The following is a 22,452-nucleotide window of genomic DNA, read 5'->3' as shown; positions in this document are numbered from 1 at the left end:
CGGCGGTGCGAGGGGGTGATGGGTAATGTAGTTCCTGCCCTGATGATGGCAGCCGCCACTGGGCCGGGTGACCTCCCTTCCCCCGGGTCCCGGTGCCGCCCGGGGCAGTGACGTCACGCGGGGCGTGTCCCCGTGTCCCCAGCGGTGTGACTCCGCCAGGTGACGTCACCGCCCGCTTGCCCCCAGGACCGCTTCTCCTGCTGCGGGGTGTGACGTCACATCAGGGGGTGTCACCGAGGGGGTGCGGCCAGAGGAGTGGCCGGGGGCGTGGTCCTGTGCATGACGTCACACAGGGGGGTGGATCCCTCTAAGAGTTTCCTACACCACGTGGGGAGAAGAACGTGTGTATGCGTGACGTAACCGCTGAGGGCGTGGCCTTCTCCTTCTGGGGCGTGGCCACAGTGTCCCGCCCCTCAGCTGAGCCGCCTTCCATGTATGACGTCACCCTGGGCGTGACCTCATTGAACCCTCCATGGCGCGCCCGCAGTGACGTCACCCCCTGGAGGGGCGTGGCCGCCGTTCGCCGAGGGGGCGTGCCCCCCGCGCGTGACGTCACCGCGCGGCCGCGTCCGCCCGTGCGTGACGCTCCCGCCAGTGCCCAACATGGCGGCGGGCGGCGGCGGCGGCGGCGGCTGCGGGGGGATCCCGCTCCGGCCGGGCCCGTTCCTGCCGCCGCTGCTGCTGCTGCTGCTGCTGGCGCTGCCCGGCGGCGCCGCGCCCGCGCCCGACACCGTGGTGCTGGGGCTGCGCCTGGAGGAGAGCACCAAGCCGGCGGCGGCGGCGGCGGCCCCGGCGGGGGCGGCCGAGCGCGGGCCCATCCGCCTGACGGAGGGCAGCGAGGCCCTGCTGCGCCTCTACGGGCTGGGGCTGGGCCCCGGCGCCGCCGAGCGCGTGGCCTTCGCCGAGCTGCGGCCGGGCGGCAACGCCTCGAGCGGCAACGGCACGTGCCAGGAGCGCTCGCAGGACCTGCTGGTGCGGCCCGGGCCCGCCGAGCCCCGCGACACCTCGGCGCTGCTCCGCGTGCGGGTGCAGCCGCTGCGCAAGGACGAGCGCGCCAAGACCTACGTGCTGTGCTCGCAGCGGCGGCCCGGGCAGCCCTGGCTGCCGCACCAGGGCCCCGACGGGCACGTGCTGGTGCTGGAGGAGAAGAAGTCGCTGCTGCCGCTGTGGCTGCAGGTGATCCTGATCGCGGGCCTGCTGGTGCTCTCGGGGATGTTCAGCGGGCTCAACCTGGGCTTGATGGCGCTGGACCCCATGGAGCTGCGCATCGTGCAGAACTGCGGCACCGACAAGGAGAAGCGCTACGCGCGCAGGATCGAGCCCATCCGCAGGAAAGGCAACTACCTGCTCTGCTCGCTGCTGCTGGGCAACGTGCTGGTCAACACCACGCTGACCATCCTGCTGGACGACCTCATCGGCTCCGGCATCGGCGCCGTGGTGGCCTCCACCATCGGCATCGTCATCTTCGGCGAGATCGTGCCGCAGGCGCTGTGCTCGCGGCACGGGCTGGCCGTGGGCGCCAACACCATCGTGGTCACCAAGTTCTTCATGCTGGTCACCTTCCCGCTGTCCTACCCCATCAGCAAGCTGCTGGACTGCGTGCTGGGCCAGGAGATCGGCACCGTGTACAACCGCGAGAAGCTGGTGGAGATGCTGAAGGTGACGGAGCCCTACAACGACCTGGTGAGGGAGGAGCTCAACATGATCCAGGGAGCGCTGGAGCTGCGCACCAAGACGGTGGAGGACGTGATGACCCCGCTGCAGAACTGCTTCATGATCAACAGCGACGCCATCCTGGACTTCAACACCATGTCGGAGATCATGGAGAGCGGCTACACGCGCATCCCGGTCTACGAGGACGAGCGCTCCAACATCATGGACATCCTCTACGTCAAGGACCTGGCCTTCGTGGACCCCGACGACTGCACGCCCCTCAAGACCATCACCAAGTTCTACAACCACCCCGTGCACGTGGTGTTCCACGACACCAAGCTGGACGCCATGCTGGAGGAGTTCAAGAAGGGTGAGGAGGGGCTCGGGGAGGGGCTGGGAGGGAAATCCCGGGGGGGTTTTGGTCCCCAGGGCTGGAGCTGGCCGTGCCAGGGTGGCCACAATCCCGAGGGAGCGAGTGACAGCTTGGTGACCCTCTGCCTGTCACCAAATTCAAGGTCCCCTCCAACCCCAACCATTCCATGTGCTGGTTCAGGTGGGGTTTTGGGAAGGAAGATCCCAAAATCTGGGGGTTTTGATCTCCTGCGTTTGGAGCTTTCCCATGCCAGGAATGTTTCCCTTGTTTTTAATGCTCAGAAGTTTTTGGGGAAGTGCTGGAAAATCTCTGGGCTCCTTGGATTTGGGTTTGGCTCCCTCCTCTGGGCTCTTCCCTGGAGCTGGCAGCAGCCGGGGCTGCCCAGAGCCAGCTCCATCCTCATCCTCCTCCTCATCCTCATCCTCATCCTCATCCTTATCCTCGCTCTGCTTCCCAAACATCAGCAGCAGCAGGAGGAAGGGATGAAGGAAAGCTCCCAGGTGGGATTTGCCCTTTTTGGGATCTTTTCCCAAGGTTTTCCAGCCTGACCCCACAATTCCTTTGGGATGAAGGAAAGCTCCCAGCTGTGACCCCAGGCTCAGCTCCTGGGGGAGGCTCAGCCAGAGCTTCTGTGCCACATTCCAGGGATGTTTAGGGATTCCTAAACCCCTTCCAGGGACATTCGGGGATCCCTGAACCCCTCCAGGCCTGGGGGAACATCTGGGAGCCGCTGTCCCAGTCCATCCCAGTCCGTCCCAGTCCGTCCCAGTTCCCCAAAGCAGTGAGTGCTGTGCTGCTGGGGTTGTGCTGCTGCTGCAGAGGCTCTCCCTGCCCCGATCCCGATTAAGGGATTTAATCTCCCTCCCTCCTTCCTTCCTTCCGGGCACAAATCCCAGCCCTGCTGTTTCCCACCGCGGCTCAGGGCCGGGAATTGGCGGGGCTGGGGTTTTGGAGGTGAGCCCCATAAATTCCTGCTGGGTTCAGGGCCTCCTCAGGAGCTGGATCAGAGGCAGGAGAGGGAATAATTAAGTGGTTGTGCTAATTGTGGGGTTTGGGCTGTGCCCCGGGGCCGTGGGGATGTCACAGGCGCTGCCCTTGGGGTGACAATTCCTGCCCATCTCCAGGATTTGGGTGGGGAGTTTCCCTCTGGAGCTGGGAATGTTCCCCTGGAGAAGGATCCAGGGAGAGCTGGGAATGCTCCCCTGGAGAAGGGAAGGATCCAGGGAGAGCTCAGAACCCTCCAGGAGAGCTGGAGAGGGACTGGGGACAAGGGATGGGGGGACAGGACACAGGGAATGGCTTCCCAATGAGGATTTTAATGGGATTTTCTGAAGGAATTCCTGGCTGGGATGGAATTCCCAGAGGAGCTGGGACCCCTGGGAGCGTCCAAGGCCAGGTTGGAGCCACACTGGAGGTGTGGGAGCCATGGTGGGACCAGCTTTGGGGTTCCCTCCAACCCAAACCATTCCATGGCTCCGTGTGGAGATCTGGGTGGGATTTTGGGAAGGAATATTGGGTGAGGGGCTGGAATTCCCAGAGAAGCTGTGGCTGGAAGTGTCCCCGAGGCCAGGCTGGAGCCACCAGGCACAGAGGGACTGGATGAGCCCTCAGGTCCCTCCCAGCCCCTCCAGAATTCCATGAACACCCACGGGCACCTCCCTGTCCCTCTGGCTTTGTTCCCCCACCCCGTTTTGGGTTGCTGGGGTGTCCCCCCTGGGTGACCCCAGCCTGGCCTCCCTGTGCCCTTTGGCCGTGTTTGCTGGGCCCAGCCACTCCCCGTCCCGCTCCTCCTGACTCACCTGTCCCACCTCTCCTGTCCCCAGCTGTCCCCACCCCACCCTGGTGGCCCCATGACAATTCTGAAATCGTTTCTTCAGCCCTCCAGGCACCAGCTCCCCCCAGAGCTGTGGGAGAGGGAAAGGGGATCTGGGCTCCCCTGAAATCCCAGATTTTCCTGATCAGCTAAAATTTCCCTAAAATCAGCTTTTCCTGAGGGACCAGGAGCTGCTGGAGGCTGGAATTAAAGGGTGGAGAAGGTCGGGGGGGGGAGGTTTGGGGTGGAGATGGAGGGGGACAAGGGGGGACACTCAGGTGAGGAGGGAGAGGGGATTTACTTTGGGATCAGGACAGCTTTGGGGTGGAGATGGAGCAGGACAAGGGCGGGACACTCAGGTGGGGGAAAGGGAATTCCCGGTGGTGACAGTGACACCCCTGGAGTGCCAGGCCCATGCCACACCCCAAGGTGCCCTCAGCCTCACGGGCACCCTTCCTCTTCCCCAGCTTTAATGGGGTTAATTAGTGTCATTACCTTGGGAGGCTTAATTAGCGTCATTACCCTGGGAGGGAGCCCAGCCCCAGGGCTCGTTTAGGTTTTAATGAGTTTATTGCTCCAGGGAGGGACGGGATGGGCTGGGACATCCTGGGGACACCGAAGGGTGGGGACATCGCATGGCTGGGACACCCTGGGGACACCCTGGGGCATGGTGGGGCTGTCCCATGCCAAGGCCACCGTGCCCACAGGGAAGTCCCACCTGGCCATCGTGCAGAAGGTGAACAACGAGGGTGAGGGTGACCCCTTCTACGAGGTGCTGGGGCTGGTGACGCTCGAGGACGTCATCGAGGAGATCATCAAGTCGGAGATCCTGGACGAGTCCGACACCTACAGTAGGTTTTGGGGCTCCCCAGAATCCCATTGCTGGGGCTCCTCGCGGTCCCCCGGAGGTGACCCCGCTGTTCCCCGCAGTTGACAACCGCAGCAGGAAGAGGGTGTGCAACCAGAAGAACCGACGGGACTTCTCGGCCTTCAAGGACCCCGACAACGAGCTGAAGGTCAAGGTGTCACCTCAGCTCCTGCTGGCCGCCCACCGCTTCCTGTCCACCGGTCAGTCTGGATGTCCTGGGGCTGGAACGTCCTGGGGGCTGGAGGATCTTGGAGCTGGAGGAGCTCACAAAGTCCTTGTGTCCCCTCTGGTCACTCCAAGCAGAAGTTTTGGCTCTTGTCCCACTTTTTGTTGTGTCCATCCCACCCAAAATGGGAGTGGACAAGGTTGGGGATGGGTGTCCCGGTCCGTTGGGTTTTGGTGGCTTCTTTGGGACCTCTGGGATGGACATCCAGGCCCTTTGGAGTCCTCCAGGATGGACATTCCAACCCCAAGGGTCTCCTAGGCCATCCCAGGATGGGAATTACAGCCCTTTGGGTGTCCTAGACCATCCCAGGATGGGAATTCCAGCCCCAAGGGTCTCCTAGACCATCCCAGGATGGGAATTCCAGCCCCAAGAATCTCCTAGACCATCCCAGATGGACATCCACTTCCACCTGGCGGGATTAAAAGCATCTCTGACCTTCTCCCCCTCTCCAGAGGTGACCCTCTTCACCCCCAACTTCATCTCGGAGAAGATCCTGCTGCGGCTCCTCAAATACTCGGACGTCATCCAGGAGCTGAAGTTCGACGAGGAGAACAAGAAGTCGCCGCGGCACTTCCTGTACTGCAAGAACAAACCGGCCGACTACTTCATCCTCATCCTGCAGGTGAGGGCAGCTCCTGGGGGACCTCATCCATTGGGGTTTGGGGAATTCCTGGGGGACCTCATCCATTGGGGTTTGGGGAATTCCTCAGCCCTTGGAATTTGGACAATTCCCGTGGGGTTTGGACAATTCCTGTGGGATTTGGACAATTCCCATGGGATCTCATCCCCTGTGAATTGACGTTGGATCGACGTTGTTCTTCCTGCAGGGCAAGGTGGAGGTGGAGGCTGGCAAGGAGTGCATGAAGTTCGAGGCAGGAGCCTTTTCCTACTACGGGGTGATGGCCCTGAGTCCTCCTCCTGGATCTGGTGAGCATCTCCAGAACCTTCCAGGGGTCCCTGGAGCTGCCACCGGGAGACTCCCGAGGTTCCAAACCCCACTGATGTCCTGGGGACAGCAGAGCTCCCGTGGAATCCTGGAGTGCTTGGGAGGGACCTTAGGGCCCCACGGGCAGGGACATCTCCCAGTGTCCATGGTGGCTCCAGCCTGGCCCTGGGGACACTTCCAGAGACCCTTGGGTCGGAGCTGCCCTGGGAACAGGAGATTCCAGAGGTTCCAGACCCTGCTGGTGCCCTGGACGAGCAGCTCCGTGCCCCAGTGGCCGATTTGGGGTTATTGGGATTCTTGTTAAAGCTCCCTTTCTAGGAAGAGTTTAACTTCTGGAATCCCACCCTAGAACCAAACCTAAACCTAAACCTAAACCTCCAGAGGCAATTCCAGCACCCCAAAGAACTCTGCCTTCAGAACGGGGCGAAAACCCCAAATTGAGGGGACGAGTGGGTGGAAAAGCCAGGATGGGGAATGTCAGGAAGGAGCAGAGGGCGATCCCAACCCTTCCCAACCCCGCAGAGATCCGCTCCCCGTCCCACATGAGCGGCCTGAACCGCTCGGCCTCGCTGAGCTACCACGAGCGCTCGGACTCGGGCTCGTCGCCGGTCAGCGGCAGCAACAACCAGCTCAACGCCGGCGGCGCGCAGTACGTGGCCGACTTCAGCGTGCGCGCCCTCACCGACCTGCAGTTCGTCAAGGTGAGCGTTCCCGGCCGGACTGGGCTGGGAGAGCCCTTTGGGATGGGATTCCTGACCCATCAGGGCTGGGAGAGCCCTTTGGGATGGGATTCCTGACCCATCAGGGATGGGAGAGCCCTTTGGGATGGGATTCCTGACCCATCAGGGCTGGGAGAGCCCTTTGGGATGGGATTCCTGACCCACCACTCCATTCCTGACCCATCAGGGCTGGGAGAGCCCTTTGGGATGGGATTCCTGACCCATCAGGGCTGGGAGAGCCCTTTGGGATGGGATTCCCGACCCATCAGGGCTGGGAGAGCCCTTTGGGATGGGATTCCTGACCCACCACTCCATTCCTGACCCATCAGGGCTGGGAGAGCCCTTTGGGATGGGATTCCTGACCCATCAGGGCTGGGAGAGCCCTTTGGGATGGGATTCCCAACCCATGGGTCTTCTCGGATGCTTTGGGATGAACAAGCGGCTCTGGCGAGGCTCGTTTTGGGGTGGGGTGGGAATCTGGGGTGGGAATTCCATCCCTTTGGGGGCTTCTACCCATCCTGGATGGAAATTCCATCATTTTGGGGTCCTTTAGCCATTATAGGATGGGAATTCTATCCCTTTGGGCTCTCCTACCCCTTTTTTGGGATGGGAATTCCATCAATGCTTCATTTGGGATGGGAATTCAATCAATGCCCCATTTTGGGATGGGGATTCCAACACTTTGGGTTGTCCTACCCTGTTTTAGGATGGGAATTCTCCCCTTTGCCCTCTCCCACTCCATTTTGGGATGGGAATTCCACCCATGCCCCGTTTTGGGATGGGAATTCTACCCATGCCTGTTCTGGGATGGGAATGCCCCCTTTTGCCCCCTCCCACCCCATTTTGGGATGGGAATTCCATCAATGCCCCATTTTGGGATGGGAATTCCATCAATGCCCCATTTTGGGATGGGAATTCCATCAATGCCCCATTTTGGGATGGGAATTCCAGCCATGCCCTATTTTGGGATGGGATTGCCCCCTTGGCCCCGTTCTGGGATGGGAATTCTCCCCCTGGCCCTGCCACGCCCTGTCCCGGCGCAGATCACGCGGCAGGAGTACCAGAACGGGCTGCTGGCGTCGCGCATGGACAGCTGTCCCCAGTCCCCCGACAGCGCCGCCCCCAAAGCCGACGCGGCCATCCCGGAGAAGCCGGAGCCGCCGGCGCCGGCCGACGAGACCACGAGCCTGCTGAACGAGAGGAACTGCCTGAGCCGCCGCAGCAACCACAGCGGCCTGGAGAACTCCATCTGACCCCGGCCGCGCCGGCGCGCTGCGGCGTGCCGCGCACGGACCTCGGCCCGAGGATGAGCCGCTGCCGGAGCAGGAGGAGGCTGGTGGGATGGAGGGGCTGGGATTGGCCGCTGCCGGTCCGGGCTCCGTCGGTCTGGGATGGACGGAGCGGCGCCGGCGCTGCCGGCACGGCGCCCACGGCTCAGGGAGCTTCGGGTCTCAGTTTGCCCTGGGGACCCTGGGGTGGACATCCCGACCTGCCAGGGGATCTGGGATGGACATCGGGGATGGACATCCCAAACCTGCCAGGGGATCTGGGATGGACAGCCCAACATTGCCAGGAAATCTGGGATGGGCATCCCAACCCTGCCAGGGTCCATCCCAGTCCTTCCAGGAAATCTGAGCTGGACACCTCAGTCCTTCCAGGGTCCATCCCAACGTTTCAGGAACCCCGGGATGGACATCCCTGCCATGCCAGGGTCCAGCCCAATCCTTCTGGGAGCCCCAACCCTTCCAGGAGTCCCAGGATGGACATCCCAACCCTGCCAGGACCCTCAGGGTGGACACCCCAAAGCTTTGGGATCCTTGGGATGGCAATTCCATCCCTTTGGGGTCTCCTCCACCCTCTTGGGATGTCCTGGGATGGGAATCCTGATCCCTTTCTGGTGGTTTTGGGGTCTCCTGGATAAATCCCAGCCCCTTCCCCGCTGGCCCGGGGATTTTGAGGTCTGGATTTTGGGGTCTGACTTGGAGATCTGGATTTTGGGATCAGGACTTTGTAGGGTCTGACTTTGGGGTCTGACTTTGGGGTCTGGTTTTTGGGGTGACACAGCGCTAGTGACCAAAGTTGTACAGGCAGGAGGGGGCTGAGGGTCCCCCCAAAACCCCCCTGGGGTTTTTTGGGGTCAGAGCCTGACCCCAAAAAAACAAAAATAAGCACAAAAGTTCCCCCTGGGTGAACTCCTGTAAGTTATTGGGAGAAGGTTGAATTATTTTTGTTAATCACATCTCGACGATCAGTTCCTAGCTCCTTCCGCGAGGAGATTTTAGAAATAATAATAATTAATTAATAATAATAATTAATAATTAATAATAAGCCAGAAAAGAAGAAAAAAAAAAGAAAAAAACCTTTTTTATTAAATCTTCCTCTATGCAAACCCCTCCTTTCCCCCCCGGGGAATTCCTATTTATTGTTCAGGTTTGATTTGTACTTTTGGGGAGCTCGGGCCGCGGGGGGGTGGGGGAGGGGCGGGGGGGGCCGGGCCTCCCCCTCCCGGTTCTGCCCCTCCCCCCACGCCCCGCTTGTGAAACCGACCGTGGAATTGTTATTTCACGGAGGGCTCTTTTTTGGGTTTTTTTTGTCAGAAGGGTTAATAAAAATTCTATATCTGTACCTGGGTGTGCTCGGTGCCGCGCGGGGGGTCCCGGTTACCGGGGGAGGGGCCCGGTTAAAAAAGGACGCGGCGCCTTTAAATTCCCCCCCCCACCCGCGGGGGCTGTTTACACCGCGAAGCCCCGCCCCCTAAAGGCACCGCGCGTGATTGGCTGCACGGAGGGGGAGGCGGAGCTATAGGAGAAAGGCGGGAGGTGATTGGCTGAGAGGGCGGGGCGTGGGGCTGAACACGGAAGTGGCGGCGGCGGCACCGGGCCGGGCACCGGGAGCGCGGCAGCGCCGGGCCCGGCTGCGCCCCCGCCTCCCTCAGCCGTCCAGCAGGTCCCGCACGGCCGGGTGCGCCCCGTCCCGCGGGCTGCGGCCCCTGGCATCGCGGAGCGCGGCGAGCGCCGGGCGCTGGCGCAGGAGGAGGGCGCAGAGCTCGCGGTGCCCCTGCTCGGCGGCCTGGGGGGCACCGGGGTCACCGGAGAGCCACCCTCGGGCACCGAGAGCCACCCTCGGACACCGAGAGCCTCCTTCGGGCACCGAGAGCCTCCCTCGGGCATCGAGAGCCTCCCACGGGCGCCCTGCGGCAGGAGGAGCCCCGTGCCCCCCACCCTGTGCCCCCTCTAAATTTGGGCACTGGGGTCCCCCCGCGCCCCCCACCCACTCTGGGCAGGGGGTGCCGCCTCTAATTTGGGCAGAGGACCCCTCTGTGCCCCCTCTAATTTGGGCAGGGGACGCCCTGTGCCCCATCCAGTTTGGGAACTGGGTTCCCCCCGTGCCCCCACCTGGCACTGGACCCTCCCGTGCCCCCCCTTTGCCACCCCCGGTGCCCGCCGGTGCCCACCTTGTGCAGGCCGGTCCTGCCGTCGCTGTCGGCGGCGGCGGGGTCGGCGCCGTGCGCCAGCAGCAGCTCGGTGACGGCGCGGTGCCCGCAGTAGCAGGCGCGGTGCAGCGGCGTGGCCCCGCCGGGCGTGCGGGCATCGCAGGGCGCGCCGCGCTCCAGCAGCAGCCGGCACACGGCCAGGTGCCCGTTCCGGCTGGCGTAGTGCTGCGGGCACGGCGCGGCCTCAGCACCGGGAGCACCGGCACCGCCGGGCGGGACCCACCCCGAACACCCCCGGGACCCCCGGCCCAGGGAGCCCCGGCGCCACGGCCGTGCCCCCGGGCAGGACCGACCCCAAAGACCCCCGTGCCCCCGGTGCCAGGCCGTGTGCGCGGTCAGGTCAGGACCCCGGTGCCCCCCGGTGCCCCCCCGGTGCCCCCCCGGTGTCCCGGTGTACCAGTGCCGTGTACCCCGCCAGGTCGGGCTCCGCGGGGTCCCCTCGCCGCTCCAGCAGCTGCAGCACCCGCGCCTCGTCCCCGTCCCGCGCCGCCGCCCAGATCCCTGCGGGGAGCGGCGCCGCCTCAGCCACGGGACCGGGCCGGGACCGGCACCGGCACCGGTAACCCAGCCCGGAGCCCCCCGTACCGGTAACCCAGCCCTGCCCGTGCCCCCTCCGCTACCCCACCCGTGCCCAGAGTCCCCGGTGCCCCCCGGTACCGGGCACCCCTCACGGAAACCCCCCCGGTACCGGGCACCCCTCACGGAGCGCCGCCGGTAGCGGTGACCCGGCCCCCCCGGCCCCGGCCCCGGAGCCCCCCGGACCCCGCTCGAAGTCCATCTCGGACAGGCTCTGGTGCACGCTGGGCACGGCCACGCGGCCCTGGCAGCACGGAGAGGGCACGGCCGCCCGGCCCGGGCAGCACGGAGCGGGCGGCGAGCGGCGGCCGCCGGCCATGGCAGCGGCGGCGCTGAGGGAGGCGGCGGAGAGAGCCGAGGGCAGGCGGAAAGGGCCGAAGAAAGGCGGAAAGAGCCGAGGGCAAGCGGAGAGACTCGAGAGAAGGCGGAGAGAGCCGAGAAGACACTGAGAGGGCCGAGGGGAGGCGGAAAGAGCCGAAAGAGGATGAAAAGGGACGGAAAATGCCGAATGTAGCCGGGAAGAACCGAATGCAGCCGAAGTACCCCCTTACAAACCGTTGCGGCGCATGCGCACTGTCCACAGCCGGTAGCGCCGCCAGGGGGCGCCAGCGGCCGCCCAAAGCCCCTTTGGGGACCCGGGGTTCGCCCCCCCCCCCCAAATTTTGGGGTCCCCGAGCCCCCCCCCCCCACCAGCAACGGCAGCCACAGCGCTCCCACTCCCACTGGGGGGTCCCAAGGCCCTTCCCCCCGCGGGGTTCCCAGGGGTCACCCCCACACCTTTATGGCTGCTCGCTGCTCAGGAATGGGGGTCCCCCAGCAGCAGTGGGGGCCCGGAGACCCCTCCCCTGTTTTGGGGTGTCCTTGGGCTCCCCTTCCCCATTTTGGGGTGTCCCTGGGCTCCCCGTCCCCCCACGCCGTGCCCAGACCGCCCCCAGCCCCATTTCCCAGCCCCCAGCCCCATTTCCCACCCCCCTCCCCCATTTCCCACCCCCCTCCCCCATTTCCCAGCCCCATTCCCAGCCCCCTCCCCATTTCCAGCCCCATTCCCAGCGCTCCCTCCCCCATTTCCCAGCCCCCAGCCCCATTTGCAGCCCCTCCCCCGTTTCCTGCGCGGTCCCAGCGGAGCCTCCCCGGGGAGGGCAGGGGGAGCCCGGCCCGGCCCCCCCGCCTGGGAACGGCTCCGCTTTTTGTCCTTTTTTAGCCCCGCTGGAGCTTTTTCCATGAGCTCAGCACCGCGGGAGGGGGAGCCCGAAACGTCCCGCAAAACCTCCCCAAAACTCAACCAAAACTTTCCCAAAACTCCCCCAAATCTCTCACAAAAACTCCCCAAAACCTCAACCAAAACTGCCAAACTTCCCCCAAAACCTCAACCAAAGCTTTCCCAAAAACCTTCCCCAAAGACCCCAAAAATTCCCCCAAAATTCCCCCAGAGCCCCCCAAGAAAAAGAGAGAGGAAAAAAAAAACCCCGGGATTTGTTTTTGGCTTTTTTCTGGAAGTCCTTTTATTATGAATATAAAAATACTCAGGTATTTACAGCAAATAAATATAATTTCGGTAACAAATAAATTACACTGGGGGGGGCTTATACAAAAGGGGTGGGGGGCGTGCAGGGGTGGGGACAGGAGGGGACAAGGCCAGGGCAGGGTGGGCACAGAGCCCTGGCAGGGGGGCACAGGGCGGGGGGGAGATAGAAAAATGTCAGGGAGAAAAACCCGAAATCGGCCCAAAAAATCGTCCCGAGGGCAGCGGGCACAAGGTGGGCACAGGGGGGTCCCCAGCTCTGTCCCCCCACGGGGACACCGTACCGAAGGTGCTGGCACCGGCACCCCAGGGTGGCAGAGGTGCCACCAAGGCGGGCAGCGGTGCCAGGCCTGTGCCCGGGGCAGGTGGCAGTGACAATCCTGGGTGCCAGGGTGACAATCCTGTCCCCAAGGTGGCACCAGTGCCCGTGGATCAGTCCCCACGGTGGGCACTGGCGCTGGGGTGACACAGGGCACATCCCGTGGCGACACTGCTGGCCCCAAGCCGGGCACTGGGCTCACCCTGCTGCCCCCAGGGCAGGTGCCAGCGTGGCAATCCTGTCCCCAGGGCGGGTGCCAGTGCCAGGTGTCCATCCCCAGCTGGATCCTGGTGCCAGGTGCCCGTCCTGAGCCAGGCCCTGGTGCCAGGCGTCCATTCCCAGTGCCAGACACCCATCCCCAGCTGGGTTCCAATGCCAGGTGTCCATCCCCAGCCAGGTTTTGATGCCAGCCGCCCGTCCCCAGCCGGATCCTGGTGCCAGCTGTGCCGCGCTGCCCCGCGGTGCCGCGCCGGCTGGCGGGGCGGGGGCGGGCACGGCTCACACCGACGACTCCTCGGGGTTGGAGTCGGGCAGGGGCTGGCGCTGCTGCAGCTTGCGCCGCAGCTCCTCGGCCAGGTCGGCGCAGGCGGGGCGCTGCTCGGTGCCCAGCGCCAGGCGGATGTAGCCGTTGGAGGCCGAGCCGCGCAGCGGGCCCAGGTGGATGCGGGTGGGCGAGTGCAGCGGCTGCCCGGGCACGGCGGCGGGCGGCGAGGCGGCGCCGCCGTTGCGGCAGCAGGCGGTGCCCGCCGTGCTGGCGTGGCCCGGCACGATCTTCAGCGAGCCGTCCGAGCAGTAGTAACTGGAGGGGTCCCAGAGCTTCTCGTCCGAGTCGGAGGCGGCGCTGGGCACGAAGCGCGGGCTGGGCGGCTCCTTGGGCAGCTCGATGGGGTACACCAGCGTGCTCTCGATGGCCTTGGCGCCCTTGCCCAGCTCGTGGCGCAGCCGGCGCCACAGCGACAGCACGGCCAGCAGCAGCAGCAGGCACAGGGCGCCCAGGCACACGGCCAGCACCCACACCACGCCCAGGCTCTCCAGCGGCGCCCGCGTTTCCAGCGGCGCCCCCGGGCCGGCCAGCACGGCCACCCGGTACTCCTGGGCGGGCAGGCGGGCGCCCTGCTCCTCGGCCAGGCAGCGGTAGGTGCCGCTGTGCTGGGCGCCCGCGCCGGGCACCACCAGCGCCCGCAGCCGCGCCTCGCCCAGCACCAGCACCTGCTGCGCCGCCAGCGCCCGGCCCTCGAAGGTCCAGAGGGCGCGCGCCAGGTTGGAGGCCAGGCGGCACGTCAGCACCAGGTCGGTGCCCGCCACCACCGTCACGTTCTTGGGGGTCAGGGGGCCTGCGGGGACACGGCCGTCAGAGGGGAGGGCACGGGGGCTCACCGGGTGGCGTGGGGGGCGTGGGCACACCCGTGTGGCACCGGCGGGGTCTCACCTTGCTTGGCCACCTGTGGCACGGAGCAGGCACCGGTGTCGGAGCTCAGCACGTCCTGCACCAGGTGGGAGCTGCGGGAGGAGGGCACCGTGAGGGGGTACCCGTGGTGCCCTCCCCAGGGACCCCAGGGACCACCGATCCCAGCCTGGCATCCCTGCACAGACACCCCCAAATGCCACCCTGGGCACCCCTGCACAGACACCCCCAAATGCCACCCTGGGCACCCCTGCACAGACACCCCAAAATCCCAAGGCTCCTGGAGCTCCTCGGGGCCGTGCCCACTCCCTGGGCAGTGCCCACACCCTCTGGGACAGAACCCTTCCCAAACTCCACCCCGGCCGTGCCCTGGGTGCCATCCCCGTGCCCCGGGTGCCCATGCCCATGCCCCCGTACCCGTTGTGCCCGTCGGTGCGCACGCAGGCGCTGCCGTTGCGGCTCCAGGCGCAGTAGGGGTCCCGTGCCAGCACGCAGTCGGTGCAGGACTGGTAGCGCCCGCACTCTGCCAGGGGCAGCTGTGCCACCTGCAAGCGGGACCCGGCGAACAGCAGCTTCTGCCAGGGGAGGGGGGCACAGCGGTGAGGTGACATCGCCGGGTGGCACCGCGGCGACGCTGCCACCGCCACCCCTGGCACGCTCACCTTGGTGCCCGCCAGCACCAGGCTCTCCACGGGCTGAGCCGGCTCGAACACCTGCAGCTCCTCCACCAGGTGGATGCGGGTGCCCAAATCCAGCGCCTTGTGCACCCAGCCGTCACCTGCGGGTTGGCACAGCGGGCATCAGCGACGGGGCACCCCGGGGCTGCCCACAGGCTGCCCTGTCCCTCAGTGCCACGTCTCCTCAATGCCCTGTCCCCTGGTGCCCTGCCCCTCCATGCCTGTCCCCACTGTGCCTTGTCCCCTGGCATTACCTGTGCCAATGAAGAGTGCAAGGTGGCACTGTTCAGCCTCGCCATGCTGTGCCTCCTGTCCCCTATGCCCCTTGTCCCCTATGCCCTCTGTGCCTGTCCCCTGGCACTCCCTGCCCCTGGCATTACCTGTGCCAATGAAGAGCACCTCGTAGGTGGCCCCGTCCAGCCCTGCCACGCGGTCCACCACCAGCTGGGTGAAGTTGGCATCCCTCTTGAGCAGCAGCGGGCGCCCGCGCTGCGGTGGCACCGGCTCGTCCATCAGCGGGTGCTTCTTGGCGAAGTTGAGCGTGTTGTCGGGCAGCTCCAGCGAGCTGGCAAAGCCGTTCTGCCGGTGCCAGTCCGTGATGCACTGCCGGGGGCACGGGGCAACGTCAGGGCACGGCGGAGGGCACGGGGGGAAGGTCAGGGCACGGGGGAGGGCACGGGGGCATTGGGGTGGGTCCCAATCCCTCTCAGGATGGCACAGATGGATCCCAATCCATCTGAGGGGGCACAGATGGATCCCACCCCCTCAGGGGGCACCACCAACCCCAGGGATGGATCCCAACCCCATGGAGGGCATCACCAGTCCCAGAGATGGATCCCAACCCTTCAGGGGGCACAGATGAATGCCAACCCCTCAGGGGGCACCACCAACCCCATGGATGGATCCCAACCCTTCAGGGGCCACCACCAGGAACAGAAACAGATGCCAGCCCCCAGAGGGCAGCGGCAGCCCCACAGCTGGCCCCAGCAGCCCCAGGCCGTGGCCGTGCCCGCTCTCACCGCGCCGGGCCGGGGCGTGGGCACCACGCCCGAGTAGCGCCCCCACTTCTGCGCCTGCTCCCGGTACTCCTTGTAGGGCCCCTCGAAGGCCTTCTTCACCTCCAGGATGGGGTAGCGGCAGATGGCAGACACGTCCACGTCACCCCTGCGGGCACACCGGGGTGGCAGCCAGCAGGCAACAGGACAAGGCCACCGTGGGCACCGTGGGCACCAGGACAGGGCCACCATTGTCACTGGGACAAGGCCACCATGGGCACCAGGACATGGTCACCATGGGCAAAAGGACAGGGCCACCATGGGCACCAGGACAAGGCCACCATGGGCACCAGGATATGGTCACCATGGGCAAAAGGACAAGGCCACCATGGGCAAAGGGACAGGGCCATCATGGCCACCACATGCACAGGGACAACACCATCATGCTCACCAGGACAAGAACACCATGGGCACTGGGATAAGGCCACCACGGTCACCGGGACAAGGCCACCATGGGCGCCAGGACAAGGCCACCATGGGCACCAGGACAAGGCCACCATGGGCACCAGGACAGGGCCACTATGGGCACCAAGGCAAGACTACCATGATCACCAGGACAAGACCACCATGGGCACAGAGACAAAGCCACCATGGTCACTGGGACAAGGCCACCACCGTCACCGGGACAAGGCCACCAGGTGCACGGGGCCGGGCACGGCGGGCACTCACCAGCGGGCCTGGAAGACGCCGAAGAAGGCGGTGTCCTGCCAGCGGGCGCCGGGCAGCGTGAACACGGCCTGCAGGCGGTTGAAGTGCAGCTGCTGCTCGGGCGCCGAGCACACCAGGCGCGCCTTCAGGAACGACGTCCACTTCTTCTGCAGCGTGCGCGCGCCGCCCACGTCACCCTGCGGGGACAGCGCGCTGTGGGCACCGCGGGCACAGGACATGGCCGCTGTGGGCACCGGGACATGGCCGCTGTGGGCACCGGGACATGGCCGCTGTGGGCACCGCGGGCACAGGACATGGCCGCTGTGGGCACCGGGACATGGCCGCTGTGGGCACCGCGGGCACCGGGACAGGCTACCATGGGCTCCGTGGGCATCGGGACATGGCCATCATGGTCAGCGTGGTGACCACGGGCACCAGGACACAGCCACTGTGGGCACTGGGACACGGCCATAATGGGCACTGTGGGACTTGGGTCATGGCCACTGTGGGGACCATAGGTGCCAGGACACAGCCACCGTGGGCACCATGGTGACCACGGGCACCACAGGCAGCAGGACAAGGCCACCACCAGCACTGGGACATGGCCACCAAGGCCACCATGGGCACACGGCCACCATGGTGACCATGGTGACCATGAGAAGGCCACCATGCTGACCACTGGCATGGGACAAGGCCACCATGGGCAACAGGACAAGGCCACCATGGTGACCATGGGAACCAGGACAAGGCACCTTGCAGACCATGCCACCCGTGCCACCAGCTGCTCAGCACAGCAGATCCTCACCTGCCCAACCCCATGCCAACTTCCCAGCCCTCGGACAGCTCAGGGCGTGTCCCCAGGCGTGCCCAGGCGTACCTTGCAGACCCGTGCCACCCGTGCCACCACCTGCTCGGCGTAGCAGTCGTACTCGACGGCGCGCTCGCTGAAGAAGAAGTAAACCTTGTCGTCGTCGCCGCTGCCCGCGCTCTCGGGCACGAAGGCCGACGCCACGAAGTGGGGCTCTGCAAAAGCAGCCTGTCACAGCCGTGCCCGTGCCCCGTGCCCTCCCGTGTGCCCCGTGCCCCGTGTGCCCACCGTTGAGCCACGAGGTCAGGTACTCTGTCTTCATGGAGTAGTGCGGGCCCAGGTTGCGCAGGATGACGGGCTCCGTGCCCAGGAAGTTGTTGAAGGTGGCAGAGTAGAGCTCCCCGTCTGTGGGGGAGGTGTTTAAGGGGCGTGGCGGGCACGGGTGGCACCCTCCGTGACCCCAGAGGTGTCACCTACCCACGATGAGGCCGGTGTGGCCCTTGGTGGGGTCGTAGGGACATTTGCCTTTGCCGTCCTCGAATGCCACCGGGTCCAGGGTGAAGCCGGAGAGCTCCTGGGGGGCACAGGGGGGTGGGGGGCACTGGGTCATGTCTGTGCCACCCCGACAGGCCCCAGGGACATGGACACCCTCCAGGTGACCCTCCTGGGGACAGGGACACCCCTGGATGATCCTTCTGAGATGGGGACAGTCCTGGATGATCCTTTTGGGGACAGGGACACCCCTGGAGACAGAGCCACATGCCCGGGGAGGGCAGGGGGACATTGGGGACATCCCCAACCTGCTCTCTCATCACCCTAAATGTCACCCCCAGGGACAGGCACCCTCCAAGATGACCCCTCTGGGACTGTCCCTGTCCCTCACCCAGGGGTGGCCCTGATTCAGGGGACCCATCTGGGACACTCCAAGAGCACAGGGGACAGCGCCAGCCTGCTCTCACAGCCACAAAACCACCCTAAACGCCACCCTTGGGGACAGGGCCACCCCTGGGCAGGGAGGGGACGCTGGGGACCGGGCTGTGGGCCCCACTCACGATGTAGGTGCACTTGGGCTGGAAGGCGTAGGTGCCGCAGGCGTACAGGTGGGAGCTGTTGTAGCTCTGCAGGAAGCGCACGTAGTTGAAGCAGTCGGTCTGGGAGGGGACACAGGGGACATTAATGGGGACAGGGGAGGTGGCACTGGGGAAATGGCATGGTAACAAGGGACATGGCACAGGGACAGTGGGGCACTGTAAAGGAGTGGGGACAAGGGACATGGCACGAGGACAGTGGCACGGGACGGGGATAGAGGACAGGAGGCATTGCCACCACATGGGGACAGGGGAATGGAGCATGGCATGGGGACACAGGGACAGGGACGCTGGAGCTGGCACAGCACAGGGACACAGGACATGGCACAAAGTCACAGGGACAGTGCCCCTGGAGCTGGCACGGTGCCCCAGGACCCCGTGCCCACCTGGTTGTTCTTGCCCTTCTGCACGCACTCCGCCTTCTTCTCCACGGGCGCCTCCCAGGAGATCTGGGGGTGGCACAGGGGTCAGGGGCTGGCAGGGCACCCCCCACCCCAAATGCCACCCCGATTTTGGGGGTGCCCCAGGGCCTCACCGCCGCCTTGAGCTCCACGGTGCCCGTGGCCAGGGCGAACACGGCCTCGCGGGCACCCACGTAGAGCAGCGCCTCGGCCTCGTCCAGCGTCAGCGTCAGGTAGTGAGACACCCCGCCCTGGGAGAAGCGCTTGGGCAGTGTCCTGCAGCTCTGTGGGGACAGGACACGGGCTGGGACACCACACCGTGGGGACAGGGACATGGGCTGGGACACCACAGCACCCCCCAACCCCTGCAGATCCCACCCACAGCTCTGTGGGGACAGGGACAATGGGCTGGGAACTCAGAGACTGTGGGGACAGGGCACACGGGGCTGGGACACCACACACTGTGGGGACACGCAGCTGAGACCCCGCCCCAGCTCTGTGGGGACACGGGGACCCTGCCATGCAGCTCTGTGGGTCCCCTGAGCTGGGACCATCCCCGTGTCTGTGGGGACACGGGGACCCCGGGCAGGGGACCCCCGGGGTCACCCCCCGCCCCCGCCGGCCACCCCCGGCCCGTGGCACACAAAGGTCCCTTTGTCACCGAACACAGTGGCCTTTGCAGGGACCCCCCCGCGCCCCCCCTGCCACCCCCGGGCCCTGCAGAAAGGAACCATTGAGGGGACAGCGCCAGGGCCCCGGGCGGGGACAGGGACACGGGGCTGGCACAGCACGGGGGCGGCACCGGGACAGTGGCACGGCTGAGGGTGGGGTCCTGGGCCTGGGGACAGGGGACACTGCAAGGGACAGGGGCACAGCAAAGGGACCGAAGTCACAGGCATGGGGACAGTGGCATAGCAGAAGGATGGGGTCTGGCATGGGGACAGGGGACACAGCATGGGGACACTGGCATGGGACAGGGATAGAGGACAGGGGGCACTGCCACCACATGAGGACAGGGGATGTGGCACGGCATGGGGACACAGGGCATGGCACGGGGACAGGGACACTGGAGCTGGCACGGCATGGGGACACAGGGTGACAGCACAGGGCAGGGACAGAGGCTGCGGGCACGGGACAAGGACAGCACCTCAGGGTGCTGGCAGCACAGGGGACATGGCCGAGGGACAGGACAGGATGATGGCAGGGCGTGGGGACAGGAAATGGCAGAGGGATGGGACAAGGGACATGGCAGACGGATGGGACGGGGTGGTGGCAGCGTGAGGACATGGAGGATGTACAGGACAAAGGAGCTGACAGAGGGATGGGGACAGGGGACAGGGCACAGGCATGGGGACAAGAGACACAGCACAGGGATGGGGACAGGGGACAGGCCAGAGAGATGAGCAGGGGACAGGGCAGAGGTGGGGACAGGGGACACAGCAGAGGGATGGGAACGGGGGACACAGCAGAGGGATGGGGACAAGGGACACAGCACCGGGCAGTGGCTCCCAGGCACTGGCACAGGACTGGGGATGGCACATCTGGCACACCCCTGCATGTCCCCACACCTCAGTTTTGGGACACCCACCCCGCAGTGCTAACAAACTCCGGGGGTGGGGAGGGGACAAAAGCCACCCGAGGTGGTGACAACAGCCCACAGCCCATCCCCGCTGCCCCTGGCACTCACCCTCGTAGGGCACGGTCCTCCTGGGCACAGCACTCCACGATGCCCCCGGGCTGCCAGCGGCGCGGGTGGCGGCGGTGACGAGCGCCAGCAGCACGGTGACAGCGGCCATGGCACCGGGGCGGCGCTGGGGACACCGCGGGGTCCCTGCCGGGGGACACGGCCGCGCCGGGGCCCCGTCAGTGCCACGGGGCAGCGGCGGCGCGGGCGTCACGCGGGCGGCGCGGGCACAAGGCGGCATTGAGGCCGCGCTGTCACGAGGCCGGGGGCACCCCACGCCCCGGGGAATGGGGAATGGGGGGGGGCCCGGCTGCTTCCCGCCCCCCACGTCCTGCCCGGGACCCCCCGGTGCCCCCGGGGGTGCCCCCGAGGGTGCCCCGGGGCGGGCAGGATGCGGCCGGGAATTGTTCTGCCCTGCCCGGCGGGGAAGCAGGAAGCCGGGGGGGCTCGGGGGGGCCCCCGGTGACGGCTCGGGAAGGATTTCCGGGAGGGTGGGGGACGGGAAGGGCCGTGGGAACGGGGGACACCCCGGCCGGGCTTCCTGGGGCGGGGGTGAGGGGGGCACGGGCACAGCTGGGGTGTGACGGCCACATCTGGGGTGTTGAGGGCACCGCTGGGGTGCCACGGGCACAGCTGGGGTGCCACAGGGAGAGTCGGGGTCCCACAGACAAAGCTGGTGGGGGGCTGTCACGGGCCTGGCCAGGATGCCACGGGCAAAACCGGGGTGCCACGGGCACAGCCGGGGCACAAGAGATAAATCTGGGGTGCCACGGGCCAGCTGGGGGTGCCCTGGGCACAGCTGGAGCGCCGCAGGAACGGCTGGGGCTCAACAGGCACAGCTGGGCTGGCAACAGGCGCGGCGGCAGGGACAAAGCGCGGCGGCAGTGCCACCGGCCAGCGGGCACGGGGACAGCCCCTCGGGGTGCCGCGGCCGGGCCGCTGGCCCCGCGGTGCCCGAGCTGGGCGCTGGACACCCGGGGGTGCCCCGAGGGCCCGGCCGGGGGGTCCCCACACGGTAACACCCCAAGATCCCCACACGGTAACACCCCAAGATCCCCACACGGTAACACCGGGGGTCCCCACACGGTGCCACCCCAAGATCCCCACACGGTAACACCGGGGTCCCCACACCGTGCCACCCAGGGTCCCTATACGGTGCCACCCCGGGTCCCCACACGGTGCCACCCTCCCCACACGGTGCCACCCCAAGATCCCCACACGGTGCCACCCCGGGTCCCCCGGCGCTGCCCGCCCCAGCCTCGCGCCCCGGCTCCCCGCGCTCGCCGCCGCCGTTACCGAGGGGGGGGTTCCCGCCGCACCGAGCGCTCCGAGCGGCGGAGGGGGCGATCCCGGCCCCGCCATCCACGGGCGGATGGCGGCGGGGGCGGGGAGGGGGAGCCGGCGGCGATCCCCGGTACCGGGAGGAACAAAGCGCCTCCCCCTCCTCCTCCCGCCCCCGCGGCTCCGCCACAACAATACCGGGGCGGGGCGGGGGGGGGGGGGGGGGCCCGTACTCACCTCAGGGCGCGGCGGCGGCGGCCGTGAGGGGCGGGGGGGTTCGGGGGGGCCCGGGCGGGGCGGCGGGCGGCGGGCGGCGGCGGAGCGGGGCGGGGGCCCGGGCGGGGCGGCGGCGGGAGGCGGCGGAGCGGGGCGGGGGCGGCGGGGGGGCCCGGCCGGGGCGGCGGGAGGCGGGAGCGGCCGTGAGGGGCGGCGGCGGGAGCGCGCCGCGCGGCCCCGCCAGGCCCCGCCCCGCCCGTGACGTCACGGGCGCCCCTCGGAGCAGGGGGGCTCGGGTCGGGTCGGGTCAGATCGGAACCGCTCGGGTCGGATCGGAACCGCTCGGGTCCGTTCTCGTAGGATCGGAACCGTTCGGAACCAGTCGGGTCTTACTGGGGCCAGTTGGCTCAGCCAGGGTCAGCCCAGCTCGGCTCGGCTCGGTTTGGGTCGGATCCAGAAGCAGTCAGCCCAGCTCAGCGCCAATGGCCTGGCTCGGCCCAGTTCGGGGTGCCCCGGTTGGGCTCAGCCCAGTTCAGGCCAATTTACCCAGGCTTGGCCTATCCCAGTTTGGCTCAGCCCAGCCTGGTTTAACTGGCCTGGCTCGGCTCGGCTCAGCCTGGTTTTACCCGCCCCAGTTCAGCTCAGCTTAACCAGGCTTGGCCTATCCCAGTTTGGCTCAGC

The 22,452-nt window shown here is 66.4% G+C and overlaps 3 protein-coding genes across 3 annotated transcripts; 1 reads left to right on the top strand and 2 right to left on the bottom strand.

The window, feature by feature from the left end:
- Positions 1-572: 572 nt before the first annotated feature.
- Positions 573-8,714, top strand: CNNM4 (cyclin and CBS domain divalent metal cation transport mediator 4). Its single transcript, XM_064400409.1, has 7 exons — positions 573-2,023; positions 4,547-4,690; positions 4,770-4,907; positions 5,386-5,555; positions 5,761-5,860; positions 6,402-6,580; positions 7,642-8,714. The coding sequence occupies exons 1-7, from the start codon at positions 604-606 to the stop codon at positions 7,849-7,851; spliced, it is 2,361 nt and encodes a 786-aa protein (XP_064256479.1). The 5' UTR covers positions 573-603; the 3' UTR covers positions 7,852-8,714.
- A 230-nt stretch (positions 8,715-8,944) lies between these two features.
- ANKRD39 (ankyrin repeat domain 39) lies at positions 8,945-11,253 on the bottom strand. Its single transcript, XM_064400410.1, has 4 exons — positions 10,854-11,253; positions 10,489-10,592; positions 10,053-10,256; positions 8,945-9,667 (listed from the first exon to the last, which is right to left on the bottom strand). Exons 1-4 carry the CDS (start codon positions 10,984-10,986, stop codon positions 9,530-9,532), a joined length of 579 nt encoding a protein of 192 aa, XP_064256480.1. The 5' UTR covers positions 10,987-11,253; the 3' UTR covers positions 8,945-9,529.
- A 1,617-nt stretch (positions 11,254-12,870) lies between these two features.
- Positions 12,871-21,726, bottom strand: SEMA4C (semaphorin 4C). Its single transcript, XM_064400481.1, has 15 exons — positions 21,571-21,726; positions 20,278-20,421; positions 18,725-18,874; positions 18,576-18,638; positions 18,154-18,252; positions 17,579-17,675; positions 17,390-17,506; positions 17,171-17,316; positions 16,315-16,490; positions 15,610-15,754; positions 14,971-15,193; positions 14,576-14,691; positions 14,331-14,488; positions 13,938-14,008; positions 12,871-13,842 (listed from the first exon to the last, which is right to left on the bottom strand). The coding sequence occupies exons 1-15, from the start codon at positions 21,634-21,636 to the stop codon at positions 13,007-13,009; spliced, it is 2,607 nt and encodes an 868-aa protein (XP_064256551.1). The 5' UTR covers positions 21,637-21,726; the 3' UTR covers positions 12,871-13,006.
- Between the last annotated feature and the right edge of the window lie 726 nt (positions 21,727-22,452).

The sequence above is a fragment of the Passer domesticus genome, chromosome 28 (genome assembly GCF_036417665.1).
Source record: "Passer domesticus isolate bPasDom1 chromosome 28, bPasDom1.hap1, whole genome shotgun sequence".
In the NCBI taxonomy this organism is placed as follows: domain Eukaryota; kingdom Metazoa; phylum Chordata; class Aves; order Passeriformes; family Passeridae; genus Passer; species Passer domesticus.
The sequence above is the reverse complement of the archived record's forward strand: the minus strand, read 5'-3'. Positions and strand labels throughout refer to the sequence as shown.